At 44.8% G+C, this 15,169-nt stretch overlaps 1 protein-coding gene across 11 annotated transcripts in view; it reads left to right on the top strand.

Annotated features, from left to right (window-relative positions):
* The window catches only part of RIPOR3 (RIPOR family member 3), a 51,540-nt gene extending 37,037 nt beyond the window's left edge, over positions 1-14,503 (top strand). For all 11 annotated transcript variants that reach the window (XM_080354852.1, XM_080354856.1, XM_080354849.1 and 8 more), the window contains 11 exons: positions 3,731-3,860; positions 4,856-5,440; positions 6,089-6,228; positions 7,048-7,180; positions 7,930-8,038; positions 9,442-9,603; positions 9,767-9,925; positions 11,008-11,210; positions 11,438-11,521; positions 12,450-12,540; positions 13,595-14,503. In XM_080354852.1, the coding sequence (XP_080210978.1) occupies positions 3,731-3,860; positions 4,856-5,440; positions 6,089-6,228; positions 7,048-7,180; positions 7,930-8,038; positions 9,442-9,603; positions 9,767-9,925; positions 11,008-11,210; positions 11,438-11,521; positions 12,450-12,540; positions 13,595-13,695 (1,897 nt within the window). In that variant the 3' untranslated portion in view covers positions 13,696-14,503. The remainder of the gene's footprint in view (positions 1-3,730; positions 3,861-4,855; positions 5,441-6,088; positions 6,229-7,047; positions 7,181-7,929; positions 8,039-9,441; positions 9,604-9,766; positions 9,926-11,007; positions 11,211-11,437; positions 11,522-12,449; positions 12,541-13,594) is intronic.
* Positions 14,504-15,169: the final 666 nt, after the last annotated feature.

Raw genomic sequence — 15,169 nt, 5'->3', positions numbered from 1 at the left:
CACTCAAAATAACAGCTGCTTTTCCCTTTGATTTAAGAATAACTAAACAAATCCATCTCATTTGCACAGACTCCCCTGAGAGGCAAGCTTTCAGTCTAGATCTGCTTTGTGAGAAATCCAAGTGTGGATCACTCTTCCACTTCCAAATGTATATATTCTTTAAACAGGCCACTAGTCTTCTGGGCTCTGACAAAAGTTCCTTCAGCTCCTTTATAGATTATGCCATGAGGAGTGTGAATGAGTTGGGGCCTGTTGCAAAACGGCTTTGTTGGCCAGTTTGGCAGAAGACTTTGGGTTTTTTTGCCAACCTAAACAGCAGTCTGAATTCTCTCCCATGAAGGACAAAGAGAAAGCCTGTATTCTCTTTTCAGAATTTCAGTGAACACCCCGTACTGGGATCTGAGGGTACCATCCGTATAGAACCACTCTTGTCGTTTCTGCCTGCTTTGAGTGTGTGCTGGCCTCACAAAGTTTGTGGAGGAGGAAAACAAATAAATAACAAAAAAAAAACCTTAAAGGAGAATAAAAAAAGAAAGTCTGGGGTTTTCTTGATACGTAACTACGGACAGTCTTGCTCTTATAGATGAAAAGTTCTGTGAATAGGTAGTTACTGGTGCAGGCAGCTTTAAGCAGTGGTCCATCAGTGCAGCTGTGTGCTCTTGGTGGAAGTGGTGTTTCATAGCTTAGATTTGTGATAAGCTGTACTAACCTTGATGCCAGTGCTTCTTATGCTTTAATGAGGAGTAGAAACCTAACAACGATCACACTGTTAAAGTTGTATGGGTGTGTTCACCTGTGTTCAATTGGGGAGGGAAAGAAATCTCTGTTAATGGGGAGTCCAATCCAGTTGACCAGAATGTTTTGTTTTGTTAATGTAAGTCTGGATTCACAGGCTCAGTAATGGGATTCAAACAGGTCTGTCCAGCAGGAGCCCTTCTGTCCTGGTAGTACTTAATACATGGAGAGTGATGAGGGCACAGTCTTGGCAGTGGAAGGAAGGAGGGTGGATCCCACAGGGCTGAAAACCAGATTTAGTTCAGCTCTTACATTCTCTGCCTGATGACTTGTGTTCCTCTGAACAAAAACCAAGAAGTGTCCTCCTTGCACACCCAACAGAGAAATGCAGCAGGATGAGGGAAACGGTAGAAATTTCACGTATTCCATCCCTCCACAGCTTTGGTGCTTATGACAAAGCAGTGTCTCCCTGGAGTCCACGCTCAGTGCTGGCTGAGGCACCGCTGACCGTGCGCGGGTGCCAAGCTGCTGCTGTGGGAGGCTCAACCTAGGAAACGTGAGCTCTGAGGAATTAGAAACCCCTTCAAGCTGGGCTTTGGGGTTGAGCACTGAAGTCCTGCACTGGTGCTCAGGGAAGCTAAAGGGGAGTTATGTTTGCTGATGCTGGTCTTGGCCAATGATGGCACTGTAGTGTTGTGTGTTTAGTGCCAATATTGTAATTAGTCATAACCAAAGGCCAGTGTGTTTGGCAATGTGGAAATGGAATGGCAACAACCAAGACGATCAGAAAAGTGGAGCTGCTTACATTTTATTTTTTTTAATAGAATTTTTCAGCCTTGAAAAGGTATTGATGGATAACACTGTACAGGCTTAGAGACATTTGCTGTGGGGAATGTGGAAAGGAAATGATTTGCCACTGTTTCTCTCAGTGCAGGCACAGATAGTCCCCCCCAGTCAGAGTACTTTTTTCCACAATTTAAAGTTAAGTAATTAAATTTCTCCATGCTCCTGACCTGTGCAGAGATTTTTCTCTCAGTGATTTCAGGAGGTGACTAGACTAACTAATGAAAGCATGTGACAATTAAAGGCAATAGTCTGCTTGTAAAGTCTGGTGCATGACAGATGTAAGCTATGGATTGCCTCAAATTTGAGCATGTGTCTGGGGAAAGCCTACTATATTTGACTTATTTCCTATGCTTTTCCCCTGAATATCCCCTACTGGCTTCTGTCAATGTCAAGATGCTGAGAGAGATGGATTCGTAGATCTCTCGCAGCATGATGTTTTGTTTGCTGTACAAATGTGGAACAAGATGATGGATCATGCCCGAAGAGCTTACAACCAAGAGATAATAGATGCTTGAGAGCAGACTTCAGATTTTCTTTCGCCCTTTGCTTTGCGCTCTCATTTTCTTGCAGTAACAGAGCGCGTGCTCTTGTTTGGAGGGCAGCTGAATAGCTGCATTTTGCTACAGGGTTTTAGTAGTTGTTAAAGAGGCAAAACAGATTTAGCTTGTTATTCCCATCCCTTTCCTCCAAAGTGTCACTTTGCATTACCGCATTGCTATATTAAAAGCTAAAAATGAAAAATCTGAGGAATGAGTCCCTGTGACTCTTCTTAAAGGAACATCATGGATGAGAGTAATTTGCTTCCATCAGTAAACATAGCAGGCTCTGGCAAACAGGCTCTTACTGTCTGAAACCTGATTTATCTTTTGCATAGTGAGACAATGCAGATGGTTGTTAATGTGACTCCATGGAACTGGCCTGTTTGATGAGCCCCAGCTGGGTGACACTGGTTAATTTAGCCAATTAACCTGTATTAGACGAGCTCACAGAGCGTTCCCTGCGTGCTGAGGAGGACAGTGGTGCATTGGATTGCTGCAGGATGCTGCTGAGAATTGTCCCCGTGCAACACGAGAAGCTGGAGAGAACTGGAGCTCTGCTCTTCAATTTCTGCTAGAGACCAGGGCTTAATTTCCCTGTAATTGATTAGTCCTCGTTGTTGTTTGGATCTTTTCAGACTTCTATATTGTACAGCTAAGTGCAGCTGACTTTATCCTGCTGTTTGGTCATTATATTCCTCTCTATGGGACTAGAATTGTTACGTACAATTCACTTTTTTTTTAATGCCAGCATTTAAGTGGAAGAACAAACTTTATTTTGGTGCTACAAGACATATCAGTAGGGAACAAAAGTAACATACAGAAAAGAACAAACTTGCTTTGCTTAACTTTCAGTATGTTTTCCCTCTCCCGGTCAGCTGAGCTGTGTCAAGGGACAGAGTTTGTCTAAGTTTCCTTAGACTGCATTGCAAAGCAGTTGAGAAATGAATGGTAGGTAATTGGGAAGACTTCAGAGCAGGACTTGTCCAACTCCTGTAGACCGTAGCCAGTGTCCCCTGGGGCTACAACTGGACTCATCCATGACTGTATGGACCATGTAACTCGTCATATACCACTGTACAAGCTTCCTCTGCCAGCCAAAGGCGTTGTTTATTAATATTTGAAAGATAATGAAAAATCAAATTAATATTCAAAGGATAATGAACCTTTTTTAGTGGCTTTTCCAGGTGGTGTGTGCTCTGCAGCAGGGAAATTAATGACAGTTTTCCTTTATTACATGTACAGTGTGCAATGTTCCTCCCTGCCCGGTGCGGTGTGCCGGTGGCTGTCAGCAAGCAGCCCGTTCTGCCCCTGCCGGTGCGGGGCTGTGGCGAGATGGGGAGCACTGCAGGCTTGGGGGCTGTTGGATTCATCTTCCAAAGACACAGGTCTCTGTCTCAAGGGTGCTGAGAATTCCGTGTAAAATAGGCAACCTTTTCACCTACCTCTTTCTCTGCTGCTGCAATCACGGGTACTGGGCAGAGAGGCAGTCTCTTTCCTTTCATTCCCTGTGTTGTTTATTAAATGTCGCAGTTCAAATCCTGGCAGCTGTTCACGCTGCTAAAGGTCCCTGTGCTTTACTGACACTTGGGCCTTTGTGTCTTCTGCTACAGCCCCTTTGACACGGAGAACCTGTTTCTGTCACCTGGAAGCACTGCCAAGTTTTCGGTGGGTAGCAGGAAGAGCTCGCTGTACAACTGGACCCCCCCAAACACTCCCAGCTTCAGAGAGAAATACTACCTGGTGAGTACGCCAAGGAAAGCGAAACACATAGGATGGACCTAGGACTCAATTTTTGGATTAGATTAGACTATTGAAGAACGTTAGAAATGTAGAAGTGTAGCACTCCAAGGCCATTGCAGTTTATTTTGAGGCTTTGTTGTTTGTTTGTTTTTTCTTTTAACCCCTATTCTTTTGAGGTGCACTTCAGATTTTGTACAAGAAAAAAACATGCCAAATATTCTTGGCAGGCAGAATGGTAGAGGTGTGGGTACCTGCTGTGACAGTCTGCAGTGGGAATCAAGCAAGAAACCCATCTGTGTCAGTAGCCATGGAGCAGGATGGTGCCATAGAGGTGCCTTGTGAAACAGGCCTTCCTCTTCCTCACCCCACCTTCTGCCAAGTGGAGCCCAGGGGCAAAGAAAACCCCATCCCTTCTCATTCATTCAAGAGGGTTTTGTTTTAATGGTTGTTCTATGTGATCCTGTGAGTTCTGCCATACATATCAAATACCGGTAACATCATATGTATGTTTCCTAACATCAAGTCTAAGTCAGGTTTGGTGTTGCCTCACCAAGGCAGCAGAATACGCATTCTTCTTCAGAAAGGTCTGTTATTTGTACAGGGTATGTTGGACTCTTAAAAATGAACATTTCCTCCAACCAGTATGTTCACATTCTGTCCTGAGCTGATGTGACCTGACAGCTGCTTGGCAAGGTTCTTTGTCCAGAAACCATTTTTTTAGCTGTCTTGGTAACACTCATCTGAAAGATGTGAAACACAGTCACTACTGCTCTGCTTCCTTCATCCAGTGGGCTCTTAGTACTTTGTTTTGATAGTTTCTTCTGTCCAGTCTGTGCTGGCCAGCTCCTTTGTGCACGAGAGCCCTGTGGTTTTGATCAGTGTGTGTGTGTGTGTGTGTGTGTTTCCAAGAACAGGAAATCCGAGTTCTCCATCTTAGATGGTGTCTCATGCTTTTCAGTTATGTATGTGTTTACTTACAAATCTGTTTGCTGCAGTCTGTTTTGCAGCAAACGCAGAACCAAGGGGATGTAAGTGATGAAGCTCAGACCCCCAGCATATTGAGCTACTTGGCTGCCTGTGATTTTAATGTGCCTGGAAGGAACAAAACTCACCATCCTGCAGAGACAAGTGAGGCAGACTCGTTCAGCAGTGAGGATCAGAAAGGGACAGAATCCAGAAACACAACTCCGGCTCTGGACCACAGGATGTTGCCATCAGTGATTATTAAAGAGTCTAGTGCTGAAGAACAACAGCATCCTCTTCCAAATCACACAACTCTAGATATCCTGAAGAAGACTCCATGTGTGGATGGATTTCCAAATCACCCCTCTAGTTTTCTGAATCGTCGCAAAGGTAGCAGAGATTCCTTCAACCAGACCAGAAGTCGCCGTCTGACAGAGCAAGAAGACATTAGTCAGAAAAGCTCAAATGCTGCAAATAGCCTAAAACTAGATGGATGTACAAAGTCACTTGATAAGACTCTTCTTGAAGTTTTAAATTTACTGAAATTACATGATGTGGGGAAAGCCCAGCTGGAGAAATTGGAATACCAGGTTTCATCCCTAAGGGATAAATTAAAGGTATGGTAGTGTTTTACCCTCGGTAGATGGTGTAGCTGTAGCTTCCCCTGTGACTCCTGAAACTGTAGAAGTTCCATGACTGTAGTGGTTTTGACTTAATGGTGCATTGATGGCATGTTCCCACAAAGCCAGCTTGGCCACCAGAGGTCAGGCACTGCTCAGGAAAGGCTGCTTGGAGAGCCAGCTCTGCAGGAGCGCTGTGTTGCACAGCACCTCTCGGAGACGGCCTTCCCGTGCTGTGTGCACACCCCATGAAATCCAGTACTGATAGCAAAGTTCTTGGATGCTACACTGGAATCTGACAGAGCCCCAAGATTGCTACTTCTAGATCTGAAATGGGGAATAAGTGACAATTGCACTGAGGGTGGAAGATGCAGAGAAAATCAGCTCTTGTACCAAATTTAACAGGCACGGGAATCCAAAGAGACAGACAGACAGAAGTACTGAAGCATAGTTTGAATTCAGTTAGCAATCTTATTTTGGGATCAGAGTGCAGTACCAAGAGCTGACTTTCCTGATCTGTAAAGAATGAAATCAGAAAAGCAAACTGATTTGTTATTAGGAATGATTTGAAAAACAGCAAAGAACTTGTGCAAAATGACTTGATAACCATAAATAACAATCTTTTACCTTTCATTTGTTCAACAGCTAAAGACGCTTCATCACAAACACTCATCTATGGAAAGTTTGACGGTGGAGACAGTACTGGAAAGTTTTGACTTTTTAAATGCCGACTGTAGTGCTGATGAGCTTTCGTTATTTGGAAGCATAAGAACAGCCAGTATTGGGTATGTATCTGCAGCCCTGCGATACAGGAGGCAAGGGAAAGGGGGAATGAGAGCTGATCCCAGCAGCACTTATTGATACACGATACTCAGTGAAGTAACGATTGCGCAGAGCTGTTTGTGTAAACATCCAGCACAGAAACCTTTATTTAATACTCTGAGATTCATAATTTGGAATACCTACCAGATTGAAATAGCAGGAGAGTTAAACTGAACTTAGATAAAACATTGCAGAGTGATACCTGCAGGGGATGGGAGAAGGCCTAATGCGTGGGACTGCGGGAATTGGGCTTATCAGGGTGATGCTGAGCAGCCCTGTGCTAGCGAGGGAGAGAGCTACTTACAGAGCTCTTCTGCCTGTTCTTGCTTTCCATTTTGCAAGTGGTGTAGCACTGAAACTTACGTTCCAGAGCTATAAACCTGATCCTGGGAGACTTACTACACTCACGGTATCATCAAGCTGGGAGAACACAAAGGGATTTGTCTGTTCTATGTGCTGCTTTTGCAGTTGACACACTGCAAATGATCCAGCAACTCAGTTCACGTTATCTGAAGTGTATTGATTTTCCTAGTATTGATTCTCCAAAATGGGATTTCGTGGGATCACCTGATCTGCTATTGCTGTTCTGGAATGAGTTGTAGAAATAAAGTCCTTGTGTTTAGAAAATGTCTTAAATGTGATTAAAAAATGGTGTTATCTGTTAAATGCTACCTGGTTTGTACTCTTGCAACTTGCTTGAAGGCTGCTGCTGAGACCACACATCTTCACATTCGTTTGCTGCTGAGGTCATGTTTTAACTTCTGTTTCCCTCATCTCAACAGCACGTACAATGACAGCACGCTTCAGTCCCCGAGCTGTGACACAGGAGCAGAAGCAAGAGACGTAACTACTGGCGATGACAACTTAGACACACTCTTGATAACTCATCTGAAGTTGTGCAAAGGTCTTTTGCAGGTAAGGAGTAGCCTGTGGGTTTCCAGGGTACTGGTTGTAATTGTTGGTTCTGGTAACAGACAGAAGTGAATATGTAGCTGGTTCTTTTATAGAGCAGAAAGACTCAGAATAGAAATTGAGTCCCAAAAATGCCATGTGTACGTGTGTATGCACAGAACATGTCATACAAAATGTTGCTGCTGGATTTTTTTCAGCCTCTGGGCTTTGCTGAAGCTCTAAATAACACCTTTGTGCCCAAAGCAGGCTGCTAATGCAGTGGGACAGATTTGGGTTGAATTATGCATCAATAACAGGTGATCAATTTTTTTAATTAATGAGAAACTGCTACTGCTGGTAGTATGTAGATCAAGAAAAAACTCCTATCTCCCTTTGAGACCTCAATCCTCAATTTCAGTTATACTACTCAAGCACATTGTTGTTCTCAAAAGTATTGCCTGGGATGAGGGTGTGCAGCAGGGGATGGTGTAGCTGTTGGTGTTGATCTGCTGCAGTTGTCAATGGATGAGGACAGAGAAGAATGTCAAATGCTGGACAGCCTGTTCCAGCATAATATGATTTATTCAACCTGTTCTGCTGAGCAGCTTTGCACTCAGAAGTGACCTGTCCACGCTGTGATGCGCAAAGAGGCCATCTGAGTGCAGTTGGTGTTTTCTCACAGACTTCTAGAAGTTCAAGTCTGAGAAACTTGTTCATGTTGAGCTTGGTGCTGCCTTTGTTTCAGCTGCTAAGATAAGCATGTTGCATTTCAGAAACTGAGGTCACCCAATGTAGCCCAGGTGGTCCAGGAGAGCATTTTGGAAGAAGTATCAGAGCAGACGCGAGTCCTGGGGGATGTCTTGGATATGTCTGTTGAAGAAAGTGAGTAACTGCGTTATTCTAAGGCACAGCAGAGATGTGAGAGGTACAGGTAACACTGAGCTTCTCCAGACACATCACAGTTTCATTCTAAATTCCTTACAAACGTTCATAATTAAAACAGCTCTTAGGACAAGGGGCAATGGGTACAAACTGGAACACAGAAGGTTCCACTTAAATATGAGAAGAAACTTGTTCCCGGTGAGGGCGGCAGAGCCTGGCCCAGGCTGCCCAGGGGGGTTGTGGAGTCTCCTTCTGTGCAGACATTCCAACCTGCCTGGACACCTTCCTATGTAACCTCATCTGGGTGTTCCTGCTCCATGGGGGGATTGCACTGGATGAGCTTTCCAGGGCCCTTCCCATCCCTGACATTCTGGGATTCTTAGAAAAAACAGGGCTCATAGTTCGTTTGGTTTTTTTTTTCCTGCAAGGAAGGAAAAGATTTGAAGATGTTCAGCTCAAAGAAATAGGAGCTGAACTGGTGTGTCTTAGAAACAGTGATGTTATAGGTGATGGAGTTTGCAGTCAAAGAACAGCAGAATATCTATACTTTTACTGTAGTAAGCAAGCAGCCCAACTTGTGCACACATTTGCAAGCAAAGGTCGGTGTGCAGTTTTTCCCATGGCAGGTCTTCCCGCACTAAATCCTTCTGTTGACTGTTGGGTGTGACAAAGCGATAATGGCACAATGGGAGATTTTGAAGGACTTTGTTCTCATCTTGATAAATATATAGTGGCAGGGATGTAAATTTTAGTTGGAAGCATTTGCTGACAGATTTTATCCTGAAGGATGTGAGAATAAGCTGTTCCCTGGGGCAAAGGGCCTTTGGCACGATGGGATGAGGAATGTGCAGGAGTGTCTTAAATGCAGGACACGAGTTCAAGATCTCTGTAGGTGAGGGTGTGAAATTATAGGGTTTAAATGACAGTGAGAAATCACAGGGTGTTGCTTCAAGTGCTCTTCTGAAGTGTTTGACGGAAGAAAGCCTGTGAGGTTCAGAGTTCTCCACTTGGGAAGGTGCATCAGACGGGGTCTCTCGAATGCTGGAAATGGCCCATCTCTTGCTTTAGAAGTGGAAACACTTAAACTCACAGAAAGTTCTTCTGGAACTTGACTCAGATGCTGGGATGAAATGAATAATGAGAGGCAGAAGAGTTGCTAGGCGTCTCATTCGGGTCTCACAATGACAGCCTAGGAGCTCAGCCCAAGCTTGGTGAAATCAATGCTTGCAGATGTTAAAATACTGGCAGCAAGACTCCCGCTTTGAACAAAGCCATCCACATAACGCAAATGCGAGTTATGCTGACGCGTCTGTAGATATGCCATCTGGTGCCTAATTCTCACGTAACATCCAAAATCTGCTGGGGCTCACTAACTTTTCGAAATGCGGATTTTTTTGTTGCAGTTATTCAGAAGGCTAAAAAGAAGAAGCACTATCTGAAAATCTGGAGCGATCTCGCGGAGCCGGGCAGCATCTTGCTTGCTTCAGCAGAAAGGTTCCGCCATGCACTCAAATACACACTGACGCTTAAAGTGAAGGAAAAGTACCCCCATCAGTTAGAAGCAGGTACCGGTCTGTTCCTTGAACACAAGGCCCCTCTGGCTTCATTTTATCGCGTGGCTAAAAATTGTGCATTTGAAAAACATAAAACGTGTGTTTTCTTTTTTAAAAAACAGCTTCCATCTAACCAACCTCTCATTTTCTCCTTTCTTTTCTGTGTTACTGCCAGTATTGCAGAGGTTGCTGGAGCAGATTGTTACCTGTGACGGGTTGCTCTCCTCTCTGTGCCTCCAAACAGAACCGGTTACTTTATTCCAATTCTATAGCTACCTGGAGAAACACCGCATTGCCAGCCTGGAGAAACACTTGGGCAAACTTGCTAAAGAAGGTAATGGCTGCGCTTGGCTCCTTCGCTTGGTCTCAGAGCCCAGCTCAGGATGTACTTTGAGAGCAGAAAACAGCCCAACCATCGCACTGACAATTTATTTCCATTTTAATTCCCCTTATGATGGTGCAATTTAAATTATAACAAGAAAAACATGTTTGGTGCCTGTGTCTAACTGGGTAGAAACAAAGCAGGATGGTGTATCTGAAGTGCCCTAAAAAGTGGGTTCTGTGATATTCTGAAGTTAAAGCAGAAACCAAGCTGGCAGCGATCCATAGCCAGACCGACAGACGGAGTAAATGTCTGTAGCTCTGTGTGACTGGTGCAGCTGGAATCAGAGATGATAGCAATAAAATTTCAGAGGTTACTAACGTGCATTTTCTAGCATGAGGTAGCCAGTGTCTTGCTGAAGCCTCATCCAACATGTGAAAGTACTTTAAGACTTAATCTGTATCAGAAAAGAATGATATAAAAAATACTCCTGCTATTGGCTGCATCTTTAGTCTCTTTTGTTGTAGAGGACTCATCTGGTGGGGGATTAAGAACTTGTGCATTGCGAGTCAGTGAGAAGGACCTGGAATATACTTTGAATTTAAACTGTCAATCCAGTGCCTGATTTCTCATTTTTAAAAAGCTGAAGTGTTTTCTCTCTGACCAATCCAGCTACATCTTGCAGAGACGTTGAAAAGTGTTTTGCTTGATTGTGTTTTCCTTATTTTAAGATCAGCCCGCTTGTCCCGATGTCCGAAGGTGCGGGAGTTCTCTTGCACTGTATGTTGTATTTGGTGCACTCGGGTCCTACACAGACCAGGGCTCTGCTGCACCCTGTGAACTGATGTTGTGAAATAATCGTCTCTGCTCCGTTCGTCAGAGGGTTTTGGCACAGGAGGAAATGAAACAATGAGGGGGAAGAAGACAGGATGGTCAAAGGGGCGCTTGTCCTGATTTGCTTCCTGCTGTGCTTGGCTACTTATTAACCTTGCGAATAACCGTGTGTGGCTAAAGGAGACTAAATGAGAGAGGAGATTGTCTTCTCTTGATAACGTCTTTGTTGGTCAGTTGAAGTTGAGTCCTTTCGCTTGCAGTGATGCTAATTGAGGAGCTACAATGCCCTGGACGGCTCAAGACTCTTAAAAAATTGAAAGGAAAGCGACTGAACAAACTGCAGCCCCTGCCGCAGACTTTACGGCTTCTGGGGATTTTACAGCTCGACGACAACCACCGAGTCAGCAAAGCGGCCACGTCCGTCCTGGCCCGCGCCGCGGCCAGCAGCAACTTCAGGGGAAAGGTAACGGCTGCGGTTCTTACAGCTTCTCTAAACAGACACTGAAATACACCTGGGGTAGCACTTTGTGCTCCCTGCGCTTTGCCAACTAGAACTAAACTGCATCTGTGCTCAAGTGACTTGTCTGCATCCTCTGTTCCGCTGAAGATACGTAAGATGGTGTTAATGTCAGTCTGAGTGCCTGATGATGCTTAAGTCCATAAAGCCTTTCTTCTTTCTTTTTCCTCCAGGCTCTCTTTTTTTACACCGATGTTTTAGCTGACTGTGATTCAAGACTTCAGCAAGCTGCATGTTTGGCCCTGAAACATCTCAGAGTAAGTATTTACAGCTCTACTTTTACTGTGCATGTCTGGCCAAAGTTGCTAGATGCAAAACTGTATCTAGCTTTTTCTTTTTCCCCCATAGCTGTTAGGGTTACTTTTTCAGCTTCCTTCTATTTGGAATTAGTGAACTCTTTGGCTGCCAAAGTTCCAGACTATGAATGCAATGATTCACAGGCAGAGGGAGCTGCAGGCGTCTGGAGTGTCTGTTTGATCTGGCAGGCACGTTCAACAGCAGAAAGGATGTTCTCTAGCTTCTGCAGCATTGTCAGCGGTGCAGGACGACACTGGCTGACTGGGGGACATCCAGCATGGAGAAAAATGGGCGAGTCAGCTCTATATAGAGTCAGCCTTAACTGTAAACATTTAAATCAGTTCATCTTTTTAACAATAGCTCATTATATTCAGAACATAGAAGTAATTTGCATTGCTATTCTAAAAAACTGTCAGGACAGATTTAAAGCTTTCTGACAGCCACAATCTGTAATACATTAGTTTGCACACAAAGCATTAGTATGAGCACAGTTTCTACAAACAGGCAGTCGCAAGATAGGCCCAACAAATCAGTCTTATTCTATAAGTCATATTTGCAAAGCAAAATGTTGCCCTTGTACAACCTGCACTGAGTCTTTCAGTGAAGGCCCTGATCGCTTTACACTGTTTTATTGGTACTGCAGCAGCAAACTGCACCTGAGAACCGTTACACTCTTTCACACCCCAAACCAGGAGGGAAAGCAGCGGGCTGAGGTCACGCTTAGAACAGATAATTGCAAACTGCAATGCTGGGGGAGCAGAGAGAGGTCACAGCAGAATTCAGGTGCGAGAAGAGGTGGGAGGTTGTGTCCGTGTTTACCTTGCGAAACGTGTTCACCAAAACACTTGCTGAAAAGCTGCTCTTGCCAATGTTCCTTTTCTCAACCAGGGTGTGGAGAGTATCGAGCAGGTTGCCCAGCTGTGCCAGTGCGAAGTGGAGGAGGTCAGGACCGCGGCCAGGGAAACGACGCTGTCCTTCGGTGAGTCCGTCACACAGCTTCATCGGTTATAAAAAAAATAACGCGAAATAGCGCAGAATCGGAAGTTGGGCCTGAACCCCTCTGGGACAATGGAAATGCGTTGTTAACGGCTGCTTCATACCCTTAAGATAAACTTCATACCACATGCAGTAACTGAAGGCTCCTGTTACAGTTTGTAGAACAGACCATGGAGATTACTGTAGGATAACGCACTTTGAGAACCACTAAACTATTTACAATGGTGGCAGATAAGTACTGAAAGTGCTGACTGTGCTGCTGGAGTACTTCCTAATAGTACTGCTGGCATCAGCAATTTCATCTAGATTTTGTAAGGAGGACACTTGAACTTGACAGATCTCAACAAAAGCCTCTTTCTACCTCTGAGATCAGCTGAGCTGCTTTGGAGATCTTTTACATATCAGAACAATAACAGACCCTTCAGGTCTGGTGATCTTTTCTAGCCACCTACAAACTGGGTAGTTGCTTCTAATTTTGATATTCCTGTTCTTCAAATGGTTCCCCTCTGAATACTGGAGTGTTAAAGAGTACAAACAACATGGTTTTATACAAGTCCGTTCCCACGTCACTTCACCTGGCCTCAGGAGACCTGCAGTGGCATGAGCTGCTGATGGAATGTCAGGGCTCCCAGTTTGTCACTGTGCAGTATTTGTGCTTCTCCTGAGGGCGCAGAAGTGTCTGCGCTGTGCACCCGAGTCGCGGAGCTGCTGGAGGGGATGTCCGTTCATCCCAGATTCTCGTTAGTTCTGGAGATCCCCAGGCTTGCTTCACAGGTTCATGTGTACGACAAAACTCGTTTGCCAACAGTGATGCACCGGATCATTGCTCCCATGGAAATGTTGACAGACGGTCCGATTTCTCATGGTGGCTTCTAGTGGGTTTTGGAGCCCTGTTCCCTCAGACGTGTTTGTTACTGCTGGAAGTTCTTGTTAGTTCTGAACGAGGTCACAACAGAATATTTCTGAAGTAGCACTTTTCTCAGGGTGTTTCTGGCTTCTTTTCCTCAGCATGGGATGTATTTTCTGTTTGTTCACAGGTGACAAAGGACGGCAAGCCTTTGAGAAAATGGACAGGATTTGCTGTGAATTAAGAGAGACTGTACAGCAAGAGGCTGAAATTGAAATCACAGTATTTTAGTAGTGGAGTATGAGGAACTGAATTGCATCTCCCTCACAGCCACATAAGGGTACCTGAGGATTTGGGTTTATCAGTGTCTGGTTCACTTGTGCCCTGTGACAGACACGCTGTGCCCCACAGGGTGCAGGTTCTTCCCAAAGGGGCAGTTTGGAGTCTACATGAAGTAGACTGGGATATATTTTCTCACTGCCCCTCAGCACACAATGGAAAATCATTGCTGGACAAATAGAAGCTGGGATCTCTCATGAGAGTGTACAGAACCAGGTTGTCACTTGAGTTAAAATCCCCATCCCACAGTTGGAGCAGGGGCAGATAATTCCAGTAAGTCAACCATGACCTGTTTTCCTGTGAGCTGTTTTATATACATCATCTGCCACATGCATTAGGAAAATCCAGCAGCATTGCTTGGTGGTGTCTTTTCCATGTGCAGTTTAGTTGCAGAAGGGAAGGCGGGTTACTTCTAAAGCCATTTTCCCACCTGAGGGCAGGTTCCAGCAAGGGATGCGCTCTGAGTGTCCGCCCTCAGTTCCCAGCAGGATGTGCTGTGTTGTTTCAGCCGTGCGCAGGTCTGGCGGATGTGTGCACAGCTCTGCGTAGGTTGTTTTGTTTGTTGTTTTTAGAATTTATTCATTTAGCCATAGATCAAGACTTCTCATTATTGTACACCCGCTGTCAGGCTCCTGACTCAATACTTAACCTGGTGGAGCATAGCCATATGGGGAAGCCTGGCTTCAGGTAAAATACTTGAAAGGGTTTGGCTTGTGTGTATATATATTTTTTTATATATATATTACTTTTCTATTCAGTATTTATTTGTTGGATTTCATACTGTTTTCTAAAATTCTAATAAAACATTAGAGACAAGTTCCTGCAAGTGCTTCCTACTGCTGTACTTGTAGCATAGGGGGTGGGTACGAGGCACTGCAGCCTCAAAGGGAATTAGGATGCTTGACATGCATCCCGGCTTGACCTGCAGCGTGTCCTGCACCGCTTGCTTCTCTGTCCGTCTGTGAACCGGCCTGAGATCCTGTTCTGATTTCATGTTGGAAATGTGCAGTTTGCTTATCCAGTTCAGGTTGTTACCGGGATAAGCTCAGACTGGCAGGACCGCGGTGTTCAGGTCACGCGCTGCCATAGCGGAGTGGAACTTAACAGGCTGCTCATCTGTGCTCTGATGCTGCTTTTAATTTGCAGTTTAAAAGCAGGGAAAAGAAGTTCTACTTTGGGAAACTCTCTCCTTCCCTGCAATGGGGAAGGACACAAGGGGTCAGAGGCGAGTGTTACACACCGACAGCGCCAAAAACCCAGCACAGCTCTAGTGCTGCCTCGTTGCACTGCTGCACACTCTTCACACACCTCTCCTCTGCTTGGAGATTTCCTTAGAAATAGCAACAAAAGGTAAATCAGCCAAACAACAGGGTAGTTTAACAGCTGCGGCTGCTGAAACACAGCAAGGTACAGTATGGAGTCCCCA

Source organism: Nesoenas mayeri, assembly GCF_963082525.1.
Source record: "Nesoenas mayeri genome assembly, chromosome: 16".
In the NCBI taxonomy this organism is placed as follows: Eukaryota; Metazoa; Chordata; class Aves; order Columbiformes; family Columbidae; genus Nesoenas; species Nesoenas mayeri.
Note: the sequence above shows the minus strand (reverse complement) of the source record. Positions and strands in the feature narration are given on the sequence as shown.